Source organism: Dermacentor variabilis, chromosome 5 (genome assembly GCF_050947875.1).
Source record: "Dermacentor variabilis isolate Ectoservices chromosome 5, ASM5094787v1, whole genome shotgun sequence".
NCBI lineage: Eukaryota > Metazoa > Arthropoda > Arachnida > Ixodida > Ixodidae > Dermacentor > Dermacentor variabilis.
The window spans coordinates 13167527-13184184 of record NC_134572.1 but is presented as its reverse complement, the minus strand read 5'-3'; the positions used below and the strand labels follow the sequence as shown (position 1 = coordinate 13184184).

General features: G+C 49.3%; 1 protein-coding gene across 2 annotated transcripts in view; it reads right to left on the bottom strand.

Moving 5' to 3' along the window:
- Window positions 1-2635: 2635 nt before the first annotated feature.
- The window catches only part of LOC142582264 (uncharacterized), a 102976-nt gene continuing 88953 nt past the window's right edge, over window positions 2636-16658 (bottom strand). For both annotated transcript variants that reach the window (XM_075691748.1, XM_075691747.1), the window contains exon 3: window positions 2636-4963. In XM_075691748.1, the coding sequence (XP_075547863.1) occupies window positions 4413-4963 (551 nt within the window). In that variant the 3' untranslated portion in view covers window positions 2636-4412. The remainder of the gene's footprint in view (window positions 4964-16658) is intronic.

Genomic DNA, 16658 nt, shown 5'->3' with positions numbered 1-16658 from the left:
GAGCTGTCGCGGTGAGATAACACGCGCAGACTTAACTCGGGACGTCTTTTTGCCCTCGAAGTACTCGCGCTCTGCTCGCGTTACGCTGCTTGTAAAAGAAAATATATCTCTACCTATCGCGATATTTTCTAGCAGAGAGAGTAAATAGTTTATCTCGGAATCTCGTAACATTGTCGTCGCTCACAACTGCTGGTAACTAGTGCATTGCTGTTTCTTTTTCCTCTTTCTCCTTGTTTGTCGAACTACACCAACATGTTGCTTTTCGCTCGCCGCTTTTGTTAATCTGATGTAATATAAACGTGGGCTTGCTGACATCAGCGCCTACTAGCACACGACAGTGGCCGAGGAGGAATCTTTTGGCGCGAACACTCCTCGTAGCAAGGATTATTCTTCAGCCTTTTGGTGTAGAGTATTAAGACACACAGAGCTGGTAATGGAGTAGTGTAGAATCTTCAACGACTTCCTTAATTTTCCTAAATATCTTATGTTTGACCTCGATGAACACTTCCGACCTCGCAAAGCTAAACTGTGGTAGGCACTTCAAGGAGGTCGCCGGGTAGACGTCGTTAGCATTCATCATCATCACATCATCACATGAAGCAGCTCTTCGAACTACCCAATGCATCTTCGGTTTCGATACCCAGATCTATTTGATTATTTACAGCTGTATTCAAGATTGCAAGCTAATCAACCCCCATATGTGTGACAGGAGAACTTATGCAAATTGAAAAATTACTTATCCTAACATGGAAAAAAACAGCAGACTTCGGCGATGCCTTCGGTTCTTAACTTATTTACTGCGACAGCAGTATTCTCTCAAAGTGAAGAGCACTATTTCACTTTGGCTCGCCTGTCTCCTTTTCGAATAATAGGTATCGCCCACTACGGAGAACAGGACAAGAACTTATTTTCTGTATGACATAGTAACGCAAGCTGTAGAATTCGAACTACGTGCATGGACGAGCTTCAAAACTCTCAGGCCACCCCCGTCTATATAGGACGCACTAATTTAATTGAGATGTGTAGTTTTATGCAACCTCTTATTCGCAGCTGTTTGGCCAAAGGCTTATGCTTATCCTTTCTTTTAACGCGATAACGCAACAAGTACGTTCTGCTTTTTTGTTTTTCTGCTCTTTGATTTACAATTCCTTCACCATTGAACAGGTTTCGCCACGCTTGTACATTTCAATTTGTCTTGTTTCTCACAGGCGCGTTTCACAAAAAGCGAGAGCAGTAACCCTTCTACTAGTACGTCGTTGTCATATCTGTGTAGCTCCGTGCTCTCAACGAGATTTCGTGAGCAGGAGTCAAGCTCTTACCTCTTTTATCTTTTTTTTTATTTTCAGGCGACCTCGATTTTAATTGTACAACGCTTGCTGTTGCGTAAGCTCCGCGCACAATAAAGATGTGCTTCCAAGAGCCACGTGTGCGCTGCGAAAAGTCCGTGTGTTCCTGCCGCTTGGCCTCTTGTCGGGCATAGCAGCGTATGTGAATAGCATAGAGTAGCTGGAAGAGCAGTCCTAAAGGAATTCAGCGGCGATAAAGGCAGCCGAGACCGAACTGCGCTCGCGGGCACCACCTGCGTTAGACAGGTGTCAATGCCACTTGTTTGCCGCTGTTTGCGCCGAACATCTTTTACTGAAAAAATTGGATCGGCCACATAACGAGGCAACGACAACTCGCCAAAAGAATGCAAGATAACATGTATCCTCTCGTCCTTTCATTCCACGGTAGTTTGTGTATGTTCAAGGCGAAGCTTATTACTAGGCCCAAGGAAATTACAGTAGCACTTGCACTCAGGTTTAGAGCATGGTATGTGTATGCTGACGCTACCTCTCAAATATCATTCGCAAATCACCACAAGGTCAACATAACCCGATATAACACTGTCATGTGCTCACAGTTATTCCTGTCACAAGCATACAATGAATGGAACCTATGACATTAATTACCGTTCGTAACATACTTATTCTTAAAAAATGCATTGAACAACGTTACAGAACATTGCAATTCCGCTTATCTGTCATTGCAGAAGAATATTTTATTGTTCTGCTTTCTTTTTTTTTTCAATGATATCATGACCTTTTCCTTATATATTGTGCATTTACATTGTGGCCTTTCAAACCTTGCTCCTTTTTGTTAACTGCTTTATTTTATATATTAATACGCTGGTGCTGCTTATGAAAATGTATTATGCAGCTGTATTAGTTTTCGCTCCGCCCTCAATATAATGTGCTCACATATGCCTTGAGGGTTGAATAAATAAATAAATAAATAAATAAATAAATAAAGTTTAAACTTTCATAACAACAATTGCGGCCGGTTTCTGCTGTCTGCGTGTAAGGAATGAGCGTAGCGAGGAAGCGTGTGCCCGCCGGCACCCTTCAAAATCTTGAATAAGAAAACTGGAATAACGTAGCAATGATTGCATAGAAATGGCACTTACCTCCGCAATTAACTTTTGTAGAAGCTACTTGTGGCGTACTCGTCACTAGTTGAGTATCCGAAGATGCGCCCGTCACTAAGACTGGACAGCTCACAGCCTCTCTTGCCCGCTACAATCGTCCTCCTTCCTTTCCCTGCCTCCCCGTGAAGAAGTCCTGTGACCTCTTAGAGAACTTTACGGAGTCATTGCTTACTACTCACGCGAATCCATGTGGCGGTGCTTATTATGTACAAACATAAATGTTCCAGTCGCACTGGCAGCGAGATAAATGCATGCAAATTGTCATAATACAGGCATAACGTGTACAGTTCATGACATAGTACTATCAAATTTAGTACATAGTACATAGTACATAGTACAAATCAAATTTGCGGGTTTAGTTTTCAGCCTTCAGGCACTTCTTGCGGGTAACTGCTAGAAGTGCCTTTTTGGAAATTATACTAAGTACTACCAATTGAGGCTCTTAGATTGCTGGCAGTTGGCGATGAGCGCTTTATGAAAACGGCAGGTATAATAAATTGAGTGGACACATATGCGTGCGCGCACATCGACTTTGGTTCTGTACGCGGAGTCACATCTTGCAGCTAAGGGTATATCACGGGTCAGTTCATTTCATCGGGGCTTCATCCGGAGCACAGGACAGCACAACACGAGTACCACTCATAGCGGAGCACGAAACAAGCGGTAGCGGGAATTCTGATGCGGCCCACAACACTAAACTATTGTGCGCATACGCCAGCGGCGTTTTAGGAGCGCTCAGACATCGATACACATGCCGCCGACTCCACTGCGGAGGCTGCTTTAATGAAGAAGTACCACGCACGTGATCGAATTCCTTCGCCTAAGACCGGGCGCAGGCATCTAATAACACGCCTTCACATCAACATGAGCCGTTACGGGCCAGCATCCTTGAATAGAGACCTTCAATGAGCCTGCGCCAACAAATACACTGCAGATAATCGGACAAGTACATACGAGGGAGAATCAGAAATTATTTGCCCCTATCCGTTTCTTCAGCCAAATTAAGCCTGTAAATGCGAAGCCAACATATCCATTCCCAGTGGTGGACCTCTCTTGGACCGGCCCGGCCTTATCAGCCGGTAGCTCCGCGGCACGGCGCTGCTGTCAGTTGTTGAAGATGGCGGTTGTGCTTCACACGCCCACGGCGTGCGAGCAACGAAGTGTGATTCGTTTTCTATGAAGCAACGGACGAATGCCTATCGAAATCCACAGGGAAATGCAGCCCACGTAAGGGGAAATGTGCCTCGTTTTGATAAGTGTGAGGTAGCGATGCTGCGAGTTCGCAAAAGGCTGTGATGACTTGCATGACAATGAGCGTTCGGAGAGCTAGGCCACGTGCGTCGCTGTCTTATGACAGGGATGCCTCAAATTTAGTGTTGCGATGGGACAGATGGGGGTCTGAACCGGTGTGGGGACTATGTGAAAAAATAGTGTTAGGCATGCAGAATAGTACGTATATTTGTAATTACCTGTATGTACCTTACTTTGCCTAATGAAAGATAGATGCCAAGTCTTTCCGATTCGCCCTCATACTCTCTCTGATTTGTCACGTGACCCGTAGTGGAAGGGCAAGTTACAAATTATCAGTATCGGGGGAAAGTGGCCTGTCGAATTCTTGAGTATGCATACAAGTATCCAAGGGTTCTAAAGTGGCACGTGGTGCTTCAACGATTGTGTGAAAGGAAAGCGACGGAGTCCGATGTTAAGCATTACTTGCTTCAAACGTTTGTTTTTCTTCCCTCAGTTATGTACAATCTCGGGAACACAGAAACAGTGATATTAAAATTTGAACGCCAGTCACCCCGCTAGTCCATCTGGCTCCTTTCTTTCTTTTGTTTGGACAGCTTCGATACTGCCAAAAATAGGTCATTACCAGAGCTGCAAAGCACACGACTGAAAGAAGAAAAAAAAACTATGACTAACACGTCGCGCACAATGGGCCCAATCACCTGCAGCGGTTACTGGCAAGTACACACAATACCAGCAAAAATGACACAAGCGTGTACTCCGCCAAGTCGCGTACGCTTGTTGAAGCGTCGGCGTTGGGCTTAAGCCTCGTCGGAGACGCGGATGAATCTTTCTCGATTGATTTACGCTGGTTCAGAATCACCTCGACATCGTTCGGCATTGGTGAAGCTTCTTCGCGACGGTCGTCTTGGCTTGGACGAGTACTCAGTGCGGATTCGTCTGAGTAACCCAGGCCACCAGTTGCGTCAGCTTCGTCATCGTCGTCATCATGCCGACGACGCGCAGGTGGCAGAATCGTCGTCGGATGTCTCGTGCCCACTGCTGGTCTTTCGTAGTCCTCAGCGCATCCTAGCTGCTTCAGGCTTAGCCGGACTACCTTGTTGTTGGCAGTCGCATTTACTGGTGCAGCAGCGGTACTTTCAAACTCGCACTTGACATGGCGCAGTTCGCGACGGAATTTGGCGTTGCGTGTGGCGTTTTCTAGATGAAGTATCCAGGACAGCCGACAGTCGCAGCTGAACTTGTTGCCTGCGTTGAAAGAGAAAGAAGCACAATCACATTCAGTTTTACTTAAGAGAAAGTCGACTCATTCATAGGTTAATTGGTCCACTAAATGATTGCCTGAAATCGTGCCGGTCGATGCAATTCTCCTTCCGACACATTTCGAGTCAAATTGGGTGATCATGGGAAGTCTATGAAACAGTATCAATTATAAAAGCTGCAGTTGCTGTTGTCAGGTTAATCAGTCGGGGCGGAATACGATCCCTGCCAATAATTTATATTCATGCGTGTGCACTATTATCATCTATAGAGCAGGCAATGTCCAGTCGTAGCCCTGCAGCGGGACCAATGATGTGCGTCAAATTGTGTGCGAACGGGCAGAGACGACTGAGGTCGTAAGTGGTGTTTTGAATAGAAGTCCAAACCGAGTATTAGAACATGGATCTGTGCGTGGAAAAATTACAACGGTAGACGAGATATATTTTTACCTTGATTTTATCTACATTTGAAAGAGCATGGAGTTGTTTTCTAGTCGTTGTTGTCAAATAATGTTTCAGAAGTGCTGCCACCAACCAAATAAGCAACAAAAAAATTGAGGTTCTCAGAGAAAAACTGCAAACAAATGACACACTCGCACGCACGCATGCACCCACGTACACACACACATGTACGCGTGTACACACGCACACAACCCACGCGTATCCAACCACATACACACGCACGCACGACTTGGCTTGGATTCGTTCCCTATAGGTGACAGTAAGCAAAGTTCTTTTAATACGTAGTATTGTTTGGCGTGGCGAATACCCCAGCAATTTTGGTAGCAAAATCGTGTCTGTAGCACAAAATAAAATATAGGGCTATTCCACTCTGTGAAGGTAAACGATCAGTGAAGCTGTTTAACTCAGGACACTGAGGTGACCGAGAATATAGAACAAAGGTCTTAATCCTAAGGTTATTGTCCTAATCCTCATTTTGACATTTTTAGGCGGGATCGTGTAGGGAAACGTGGAGGAGGTGTTCTGATAGCTGCCCATCGCAGCCTTTGTTGCTCCGTTGTCAATATCACTTCACCTCTAGAAATTTTATTCGTATTGTGCAGTTCTTCGTACCTACAAATTATTATCCGTGTATGCTATCGACCCCCCGACGCAGATGCTTCCTTCACTATTCACTTCCACGAGGCACTGCAAACTGTTACGACGTTATTTAATCATGCGCAACTACTCCTCTTAGGTGACTAACTTTCCTGATATAACATGGTCCGAACCAGCCATAACACTGTCTAAGAATAACCATGAATGCAATTTTCTTAACACATGCCTCACCTTTGGTTTGACGCAGCTAGTATCTACCCCAACGCCAAAAAACGAACATTGCTCTAACATACTCGACCTTATCTTAATATCCCATCCCGACAGTGTTTCTTCTGTAACACATCTACCAGAACTAAGTGATCACTCAGTACTGCATGCAGAATTATCCTGGCAGTTACCTCAGAGCAAAAAATCAAAAAGGAAAATAACACTTTAAGATAAAGGTGATTACATCAGCATCAACAATGCACTAACCGAGTTTTACAACTACTACATTATATCGTAGATTTCCCGAAGCGCACAGTAAACACCAACTGGACGCTTTTTAAAAATAAAATGATCGAACTCACTGAGACTTACATACCAACCATCATTTTACCAGAGCGACCTTCGTCCCCATGGTTCAACAACACTTTAAAACGACTAAACAATAAAAAGAAAAGATTGTTTCGTGAAGCCAAGCATTCCAATACCGCTCCTGCCTGGGAAAAATATTACGTCAGTGAAAAGGAGTTTGATTCCTTCCTGAGCCGCAGCAGCTAAACGAACCTTCTACTCAACAACACTCCCTAACATGCTGCAAAACAATCCCAAACAATTCTGGAAATACCTTTGCCCAAACAACCGTAAACCATTATTATTATATGATAACGACAATAACCGTGTTCCCGACCATAAAATATCCGAAGTACTAAACTCTGTCTTCTTTTCCGTGTTCACTTCTGAACTTAACACTGACCTCCCAGACTGTCCTTACCTCAACAACCCAACGATGACTGGTTGGAAGGCACACTTTCTTGGAAGAAATGGCCGCCCGTCGATAAGAGCGAACTCGATCGGCTCTAGAGTCTAGGGAAAGCTTACGCAGGTGCGAGCGCGGCACGCATAGCGTGGGAAGCTAGCCCGAGTAACTATCTCAAAGACTGCTGCTCACGAGAGCGAAATACTTTTGTCGAATTACAATAACCCGAATAAGACTACTTTCGAAAAGTGAACGGCCCAGAGGGCTGTACTACAAGTGCTATGACTGAACTGATATATATATATATATATATATATATATATATATATATATATATATATATATATATATATATATATATATATATATAATCTTTGGAATCGAATGCGGGCGCCGTTGCTTTGTTTCTACGTGTAGTAGTTACGAGAACGAGTTTAAGGGAGGAGAAAAAAAAGGCAGAAAAATTACGGAAGCATAATTACAGCGCCGTGGTTTTAAAGCGCACCCGCGGTAGAGAGACGGAAGGCAATATAAACGTGCGTGGCCATGGTACGCACGCGAAAAACTGCCTTAATAAATTTAGAGACTTGAGAAAAAGTTTCGTTAACAACCGATAACATGGCAATCAGCACTCGAATACGACGACAGAAATTATTGAGACATGGAAAATTCCCTTGAACTAAGTATGGTTTGCGAGAGAAATGTTTGTAAGTATTGAAAATTTTAGAAAATGAGGGAATATAAGATAATCTCCGCGCTTACCGAGAGGATGGCGTCCGCACGAGACTACACCAGGCACCTTACCGAGACATGGAGCGTTGTGTGGCCGGAACAAAGCCCTCGTCTCTGCCGGCCAAGCGCAGATAACGTGCGTTCCGATCGCCCAAGGTTGCACGGACATAGTTTAGTTTGAATCGAGCGAACTCTAGCGGCTCTAGAGTCTAGGGAAAGCTTACGCAGGTGCGAGCGCGAAATACCTTTGTGTAATTACAATAACCCTAATAAGACTACTTTCGAAAAGTGAACGGCCCAGAGGGCTGTACTACGGGTGCTATGACTGATAATTTTCTCTCTCTCTCTCTCTCTCTCTCTATATATATATATATATATATATATATATATATGTATATATATATATATATATATATATATAGACACGTGCACTTATCTTTCTCGGGCGACACGTTTCACCGCCTAACAAATGTTATCACACAGCGCAGGACGCACTTGCATGTGTCAGAAATTTATGAAATGTTATCGATGGTTCCATCCGCTGTCTGTTGTCGCCGAACCTTGTGTAATCTGATTGCATGTATGCGCGACGCGAATAGCGTAGAACTTTGCGGAAGGTATGAAGGTCCCAGCGATTACTCTGGAATATTCGACGACTGATCTATAAAAGCCAACGCGCTTGACCCGCTGATCAGATTTTCGACGATCGCCGAGTGTGTTCGGCGCTACCGCTGTTCTTTGATTGTAGCCTGTTTTTGAGGGCAAAAGTTCGCCCAATAAAACGCTCGTTTCATCAGTAACAGTTTTGCTGCCTTCTTAACCGTCACTACCACGTGACATCTGGTGGAGGTGCTAGTGCGTTTATGTACCGGACGCCCCCGCAAAGCCGCGATCCAAGCACGAAGCCCGAGGACAAAACCAACATCGGCCAAGACCAGCGTGCTAGCCGCAGACTGCAAGGACTGCCCCCAGAGCACGGACTTCTACCTGAGTCGACAAAGAAGATCGTGGTCAATACAACCCCTATGGCTGCCCCAGCGTCCCCCGTTATCCTACAACAACCTCCGGACCCACCGACCTTCCATGGAGCAGCGACTGAAGACCCGGAATCCTGGCTGGAGACCTACGAACGAATCGCGACATTTAACAACTGGGACTCCGACGACAAGCTGCGGCATGTGTACTTTGCCTTAGAAGACGCCGCCAGAACGTGGTTTGAGAACCGGGAGTCGACCTTGACAACATGGGAGCTCTTCCGTAGCGGGTTCCTGCGCACCTTTACGAGCGTCATGCGCAAGGAAAGGGCCGAAGCCATGCTGGACGCCCGAGTGCAGCTACCTAACGAGAACGTTGCCATCTTCACGGAAGATGGCAACCGTCTGTTCCGCCTCGCCGACCCAGATATGCCCGAGGAGAAGAAAGTCCGCCTTCTCATGCGTGGTCTCAAGGAAGAACTTTTCGGCGCAATGATACGAAGCCCACCGAAGACCGTAGAAGAGTTCCTTCGCGAGGCCACCAGCACCGAGAAGACACTTGAAATGTGAAATCGGCAATTCAACCGCCGCACGAACTCTACCAACTACACAAGAATTCAATCACTGGCCACCGACGATCTGCGCGAAACTATCAGAGCGGACGTACGGGAAGAGCTGCAGAAGTTGTACCCTAGGTCGCAACCTCCAGTAGCCTCAATCGCCGAAATCGTCAAAGATGAGCTTGAGCGATGCCTTGGAGTTCCTGAGGTGCAACCAGAATCACCGCAGCCTCAGCCGGAAGCGATGACCTAGGACCTACGCCGCCGTCGCCCGCCGTCAAGGCCCCCTGCACGACCGCGCCAGGGCCCTTTAACGGCACAATTACGTCGTCCACCGCCGCCGCCGCCAGCCCGCCCGCCCGTCGCCCAGCGCCGCTACGCGAGTAAGAGGGACATTTGGCGCGCTCCTGACCACCACCCGCTCTGCTACCACTGCAGAGAAGCGGGTCACGTCTACCGCCGATGCCCATACCGGGAGATGGGACTGCGAGGGTTCGCCGTTAACGCGCCGCGATCACAGATTGGCGAACGACCTCACGATATCGCCGACTACCACTCCGCCACTCAGTGGAGCCCTCGACGACCGTCTCGTTCGCCATCACCAAGCCGCTACCTATCCCCGCAGTGCCGACAATACACTGGCCCGGTCAGGGGCCGGTCAACGAGCCCATTTACGGAAAACTAAAAGCAGCAACCGATGGAGGTGCGGTTCCTGTTCGTCGAACTGACGAAGATCCTCTGCCGCCGACGAAGACGCCGAAGAAACTACCTCGACGACATAACGACACGCCGCCGTCCCGACGAAGTGTGGAAGCAAAGAATACGACGATGAAAGACGACCTGACGACGTCACATGCCAGCCACAGGTCAATGCGACGCAGCCGCGATCTCACGCCAAGACCGAACTGTAATGCAAGACAAAGAGCCACCGACCTCGACGTGCTTCTCGATGGCCGCGCAGTCACCGCCTTAGTCGACACAGGGGCAGATTACTCCGTCATGAGTGGACACATCGCCGCCCAGTTGAAGAAAGTAAAAACTGTAAGGGAAGGCCCTCAAATTCGGACCGCTGAGGACAGCTCATCACGCCGACTGGAATCTGCACGGCAAGAATTTCCGTTCATGATCGGACTTACCCTGCCACCTTCGTTATCCTCCAACAGTGTTCACGAGACGTCATTCTCGGCATGGACTTCCTGAACCAATACAGCCCAATCATCCACCTGAAGTCGAAGTCGATAACGCTGTCGGGAGATGGAGCGATACCGCCTGAGAGCTCTCGTAGTCACCATGCCTTAAGCGTGCTCGAAAGTCAAGTCATCATCCCGCCTCGCTGCAGCATTTGTCATTTCCGCCAGCACCAAAACACCTGCCGACGTAGAAGGCGCCATCGAGGGTGACCGACGTCTACAGCTCGAACGTGAAATTTGCGTCGCAAGAGGGATCGCTCGACTGCACGGAGGGAAAACTGAAGTGTTGCTGACAAACTTCAGCCAGGAGTTCAAGCACATCAACAAGGGCACGACGATCGCGTACATCGAGGAAATTCTGGAAACCAGCAATGTGTTTGTCCTCTCGGATTCCGCCGCATCTACCCCGACGACCATGGTTCCCGAACCATACTACGACATTAATCCAAGTCTCCCCATGGTTAAGCAAGAACAGCTCAGAAGTCTGATCCGACGATACAAAGGCTGCTTCTTGACGTCATCAAGGATTCGACAGACACAAGTCGCAAAGCATCGCATAATCACCGATGAGGGCGCTCGACCACTCCGCCAGAGCCCTTACCAAGTTTCGCCGCGAGAACGTGAAGCTATAAGAGAACAAGAAGACGAAATGCTGCGCGACGACATCATCCAGCCGGCGAAAAGCCCGTGCGCATCCCTGTTGTCTTGGTGAAGAAAAAAGACTGAACCTTACGTTTCTACGTCAATAATCGTCGACTGAACAAGATCACAAAGAAGGATGTATACCCCCTACAACGGATAGACGACGCATTAGATCGGCTCTGCAACGCAAAATAGTTCTCGTCGATGGATCTCAAGTCTGGCTACTGGCAAATAGAAGTCGACGAGAGAGATCGCAAAAAGACCGTCTTCATCGCGCCAGACGGCTTCTACGAGTTCAAGGTCATGCCATTCGGACTGTGCTCGGCGCCTGCAACGTTCCAGCGCGTCATGGACACGGTGTTAGCAGGATTTAAAAAGCAGACCTGTCTTGTTTACTTGGATAACGTCGTCGTCTTCGCCAGAAATTTCGACGATCACCTTAGGCGGCTAGCGACAGCGCTAGAGGCCATCAAGTCATCTGGGCTCACTCTGAAGCAAGAAAAGTGCCGCTTCGCTTACGATTAACTTCTGTTCCTAGGCCACGTCATCAGCAAGTATGGAATCCGTCCCGACCCGCAGAAGACACCTGCCATCGCAAAGTTCCCGCAGCCCATCGACAAGAAGGCAGTGCGTAGATTCCTTTGCATGTGCGCCTACTACAGGCGCTTTGTCAAGGAGTTTTCACGATATCGCTGAGCCTCTGACACAGGTAACTAAATGTGACGTCGAGTTCAAGTGGGAAACGCCGCAGGCCGACGCATTTCAAGTAGTCAAACGACGCATGCAGTCGCCGCCCGTACTTGCGCACTTCGACGAGGACGCCGATACCGAAATCCACCCTGACGCCAGTAGCCTAGGCCTCGGTGCCGTCCTTGTCCAAAGAAAACATGGACATGAACACGTGATTGCTTACGCTAGCCGGTCGTTGTCAAAAGTGGAAGGCAATTATTCTACAACCGAAAAGGAATGCCTCGCCATCGTTTGGGCTACAGCGAAATCTCGCCCTTACCTATATGGCAGGCCAGTCAAAGTCGTCAGCGACCATCAGGCCTTGTGTTGGCTAGCGAATTTAAAGGATCCTTCAGGACGGCTGGCGCGGTGGAGCCTAAGACTGCAAAAATATGATATCACTGTAACCTATAAGTCCGGACGAAAACACTCTGATGCCGATTGCCTATCACCCGCCCCCATTGACTCGCCGCCGCAAGATGACGAAGATGACGACGACTTCCTTGGCATTTTAAGCGCGGAAGACTTCGCTGAACAGCAGCGAGCAGACCCGGAGTTGAAAAACCTCGTCGAGTATTTGGAAGGGCACACCGACGTTGTCCCTAGGACATTTAAGCGAGGATTGTCTTCGTTCTCGCTTCAAAACAACCTACTCGTAAAGAACTTCTCACCAGTGCGCGCCAACTACCTTCTTGTTGTCCTGTGAGGACTGCGTCCAGAAGTATTGCACACCCTGCATGACGATCCGACCGCTGGACACCTCGGATTTTCCCGGACACTATCGAGGATGCAGGAAAGGTGTTATTGGTTGCGCCTGACCGCCGACGTCGCCCGTTATGTCAGAACATGCCGGGACTGTCAGCGACGCAAGACACCACCGACAAGACCAGCGGGATTACTATAGCCAATCGAGCCTCCTTGCCGCCCATTCCAGCAGATCGGGATGGACTTGTTGGGACCTTTTCCGACGTCAACAACCGGAAATAAGTGGATCGTCGTGGCGACAGGCTACCTCACCCGCTTCGCTGAAACTAAAGCACTGCCGAAAGGTAGCGCAGCCGAAGTGGCGAAATTCTTTGTCGGAAAACATCCTGCTACGACATGACGCCCCAGAAGTCCTCATTACCAACAGAGGAACGGCCTTTACAGCGGTGCTCACCCAAGCCATTCTGCAATACAGTCAGACAAGGCACAGGAGGACAACGGCCTACCAACCACAGACGAATGGTCTTACGGAGCGCCTGAATAAGACCATCGCCGACATGCTAACAATGTACGTCGACGTCGAACACAAGACCTGGGATGCCGTCCTGCCGTACGTACAATTCGCTTACAACACGACGGTGCAATAAAAAACACAAATCACGCCGTTTAAGCTGGTTTACGGCAGGAACCCGACGACGAAGCTCGACGCCATGCTGCCGCACGTCACTGACGAAGAGAATCTTGACGTCGCTACCTATCTCCAGCACGCCGAAGAAGCTCGACAGCTCGCCCGCCTACGGATCAAGAACCAGCAGCGTACCGACAGCCGACACTACAACCTCCGACGACGCTTCACCGAGTACCAGCCCGGCGACCGTGTTTGGGTATGGACCCTGTTGCGTTTCGCCTGCGACACGTGGTTTTGCCGGCGCGACGGCGGCGGGGCGGCGGACATTTTGGCCCGATCGTCGTCACCGCAACACTCATCGCCAGGTGTTTCCAGGCGCGTCTGCGGCGATGCGACCGCCTAGGGATTTCGTTCCAGTCATTGTGCCCGAAACAGGCGAGGCCAAAGCAGGGATCTCCTTCCAGTTATTGGGCCCGAAACAGGCGATGCCAAAGCAGGGATCTCGTTCCAGTCATTGTGCCCGAAACAGGCGATGCCAAAGCAGGGACCATCTTCTCGTTACAGTCATTGTGTCCGACCGGCAGCGCCACGACAGTGTGCTGCGCAGCGCCACGACCAGGTGCTACGAGATCGTGCGCAGCGCCACGACATGGTGCTACGGCATCGCTACGACAGTGTGCGTCACCATTAGCCCATTGTACATTCACGTGCTCGTCTTTTGAGGGGTTCCTTCTTGCCCTCAACTGCGAGAGTATAAAAACAGCTGCCCCCGGACGCCAGAGGAGGGCTCCGATTTCTTCCGTTGAGTGAAGTGCTCTCCCGTCTCTCTACTTCGGTCAAACCTGACCGCCAACTCTTTGCGATGTTAAAATAAACAAGTTGTTTCGTTGTTACCTGTCGACTCATGCTTTGCCGGGACCTTCGGATGCTTGCAGTTGTACCCCAGGCCGCCAGGCCAACGCTACCCTTGGGGCTTGCGACCCAGGTACAACCACGGGCGTCAGCGCCGAGTTCCCAACAGATCGTACCAGCAGTCGGATCCAAATATCTGGTTGCCAGCGGTGAGATCGCCTACGACTTCAAACAACGGTCTGCCAGCGGCGAGATCGCGACAACGGAGGCCAGCAGCAAAGAGATGCAGTTGACAGTATGCTGAGCAGCTCAACGACGATCCGGGAGCAGTGCAACGAGCCCTGTGTGACGACTGGTTGCCTGCAGCGGAACGACTGCGCGGAATTCCTGCCTGCGAGGTTTGGTGAGTGCGGGACTTTCTTCTACTGAGCTTTGCCAGGCTTTTTGTTAGTGTCAGAAACAGAGCTGGTAATTGTGGTTGTCGTTGCTGCCGGGTTAGTTTGCGGCAAGACAATAGTAAGCAGTAGAGAAAGCAGCATTCAGAGCAGCCATGGATTTGAAGTCGTTGCGCAAACCGAAATTGTTGGAGCTTGCAAGAGAGTTGGGTCTGGATGTCTCAGACAAACTAAGAAAACCGGAACTGATAACGGCTATTCTTGAGTTGGAGGCTGAGGATGACGAGCTGTCGGAATGCCTTGAGACTATTGAGGAGAGGTCAAAAAGACAGGAGCGCGAACTTAAAGAGCAAAAAGAGAAAGAAGAGCGCGAACACGCTTTGGAAATGAAGCGTCTCGAGGTAGAGATGGAACGCGCTCGTAATGGAAGTCAGGCACACGGTGCAGGAGAACGCGTATTGTTCAAAATGACTGACCTGATGCGGCCGTTTAAGCTTGGAGAGGACATTGGTTTGTTCCTGGTTAACTTTGAGCGAACGTGCGAGAAGCAGGGGTTCTCTCGGGAAACGTGGCCACAGCGCTTGCTCACTTTGTTACCCGGCGAGGCGGCCGACGTAGTCGCTCGCTTGGATAGAGAGGAAGCAGAGGATTTCGACAAAGTAAAATCGAGTCTGCTAAAAAAGTACCGGCTGTCTGCGGAGGCGTTCCGTCGGAAGTTTCGGGAAAATGAGAAAGGCAAAAGTGAGTCATATACAGAGTTTGCGTATAGGCTTATGTCGAACATGCAGGAGTGGCTCAAAGAAGAGAAAGCGTTTGGTGACCACGATAAAGTTCTGCAGTGTTTCGGGCTAGAACAGTTTTATAGTCGGTTACCTGAGAACGTGCGATACTGGGTCTTGGATAGGCCAGACGTGAGTACGGTGGCTAGAGCCGCTGAGCTAGCCGAGGAGTTTGTGACGCGTCGAGCTCGCGGAGCTAAGGACGGTCAAAAGGGTGAATTTGGCTCGAAGTTTGAGAGGCCGAAGTTCACGCCCATGAGATTAAAGGGGGACACGCGTAGTGCGGATGCGAGCGAAAGCAGTCCGACCAGACGTAAAGAGACGGCGGCAGCCAAACGCAGAAAGCGGTTCGAGATGAGGCGAGCGGGCGTTTGTTATACGTGCCAGAAGCCGGGTCACTTTTCGGCGCAGTGTCCGGAAACAACACCAAAAGTTGTGTTTTTTTCAATAGGCAGCACTGACGAGAACATGAAGCTTCTCGAGCCTTACATGCGAGACCTCCTCGTGAACGGGAAAGAGTGCCGAGTGCTTCGCGATTCTGCAGCTACGATGGATGTAGTTCACCCGTCTTATGTAGAACCCCATATGTTCACGGGCGAGTGCGCATGGATCAAGCAAGCCGTGGAAGCTCATAGCGTGTGTCTGCCGGTAGCAAAAGTGCTTATTGAAGGACCTTTCGGAGCGCTTGAGACGGAGGCGGCAGTGTCATCTATGCTGCCAACCCAGTACCCGTACCTATTTTCAAACAGGTCCGATCACCTCCTGCGCGAGAAGGGGCTTTTGTTTGGTGAAGCTAGTGTTCAGGCCTTAACCAGATCGAAGGTTCGGGAGCTCGCTGCAAAGGCGGTAGTTGCGGGGCCGACGTTATCAAACAACGAAAAAGGGTCAGAGGCGCAGCAAGCTGATATTCAGAGCACGCCCGAACAGAATAGAATTGAGTCTGTAGCGTTGAAGGCGCCAGATACTGGAGAGGAAAATCCCGACGCGGGAAAGTTAGAAGAGCTATCTACTGATTTGCTCATCGCGCCTACGTCAGACGGACTTGATAGGTTGCTAAAAGTCAGCCGGACGGCTTTGATAGCCGAGCAAAAAAAGGATGGCAGCCTGGAAAACGTGCGCTGCAATGTCAAAGAAGGTATCGCCAGGAAAACTGCGCGTTTTGTGGAAAGAGGTGGAGTCCTGTACCGGAAGTATCTAGACCGCCGAGGAGTGGAGTTCGATCAGCTGGTCGTGCCTCAATGCTATCGTCAGGATCTGTTGCGCTTGTCACATGGGGGTTCGTGGTCCGGACACCTAGGAGTTAAGAAAACTAAGGACCGTCTCTTGCAAGAGTACTATTGGCCAGGGTGTTTTCGGGACGCAGACCATTTCGTGAGGACATGTGACACTTGTCAGCGGGTGGGCAAACCAGGGGACAAATCGAGGGCGCCGTTGAAATTGGTACCTATCATTACGGAGCCTTTTAGACGGCTCGTTAT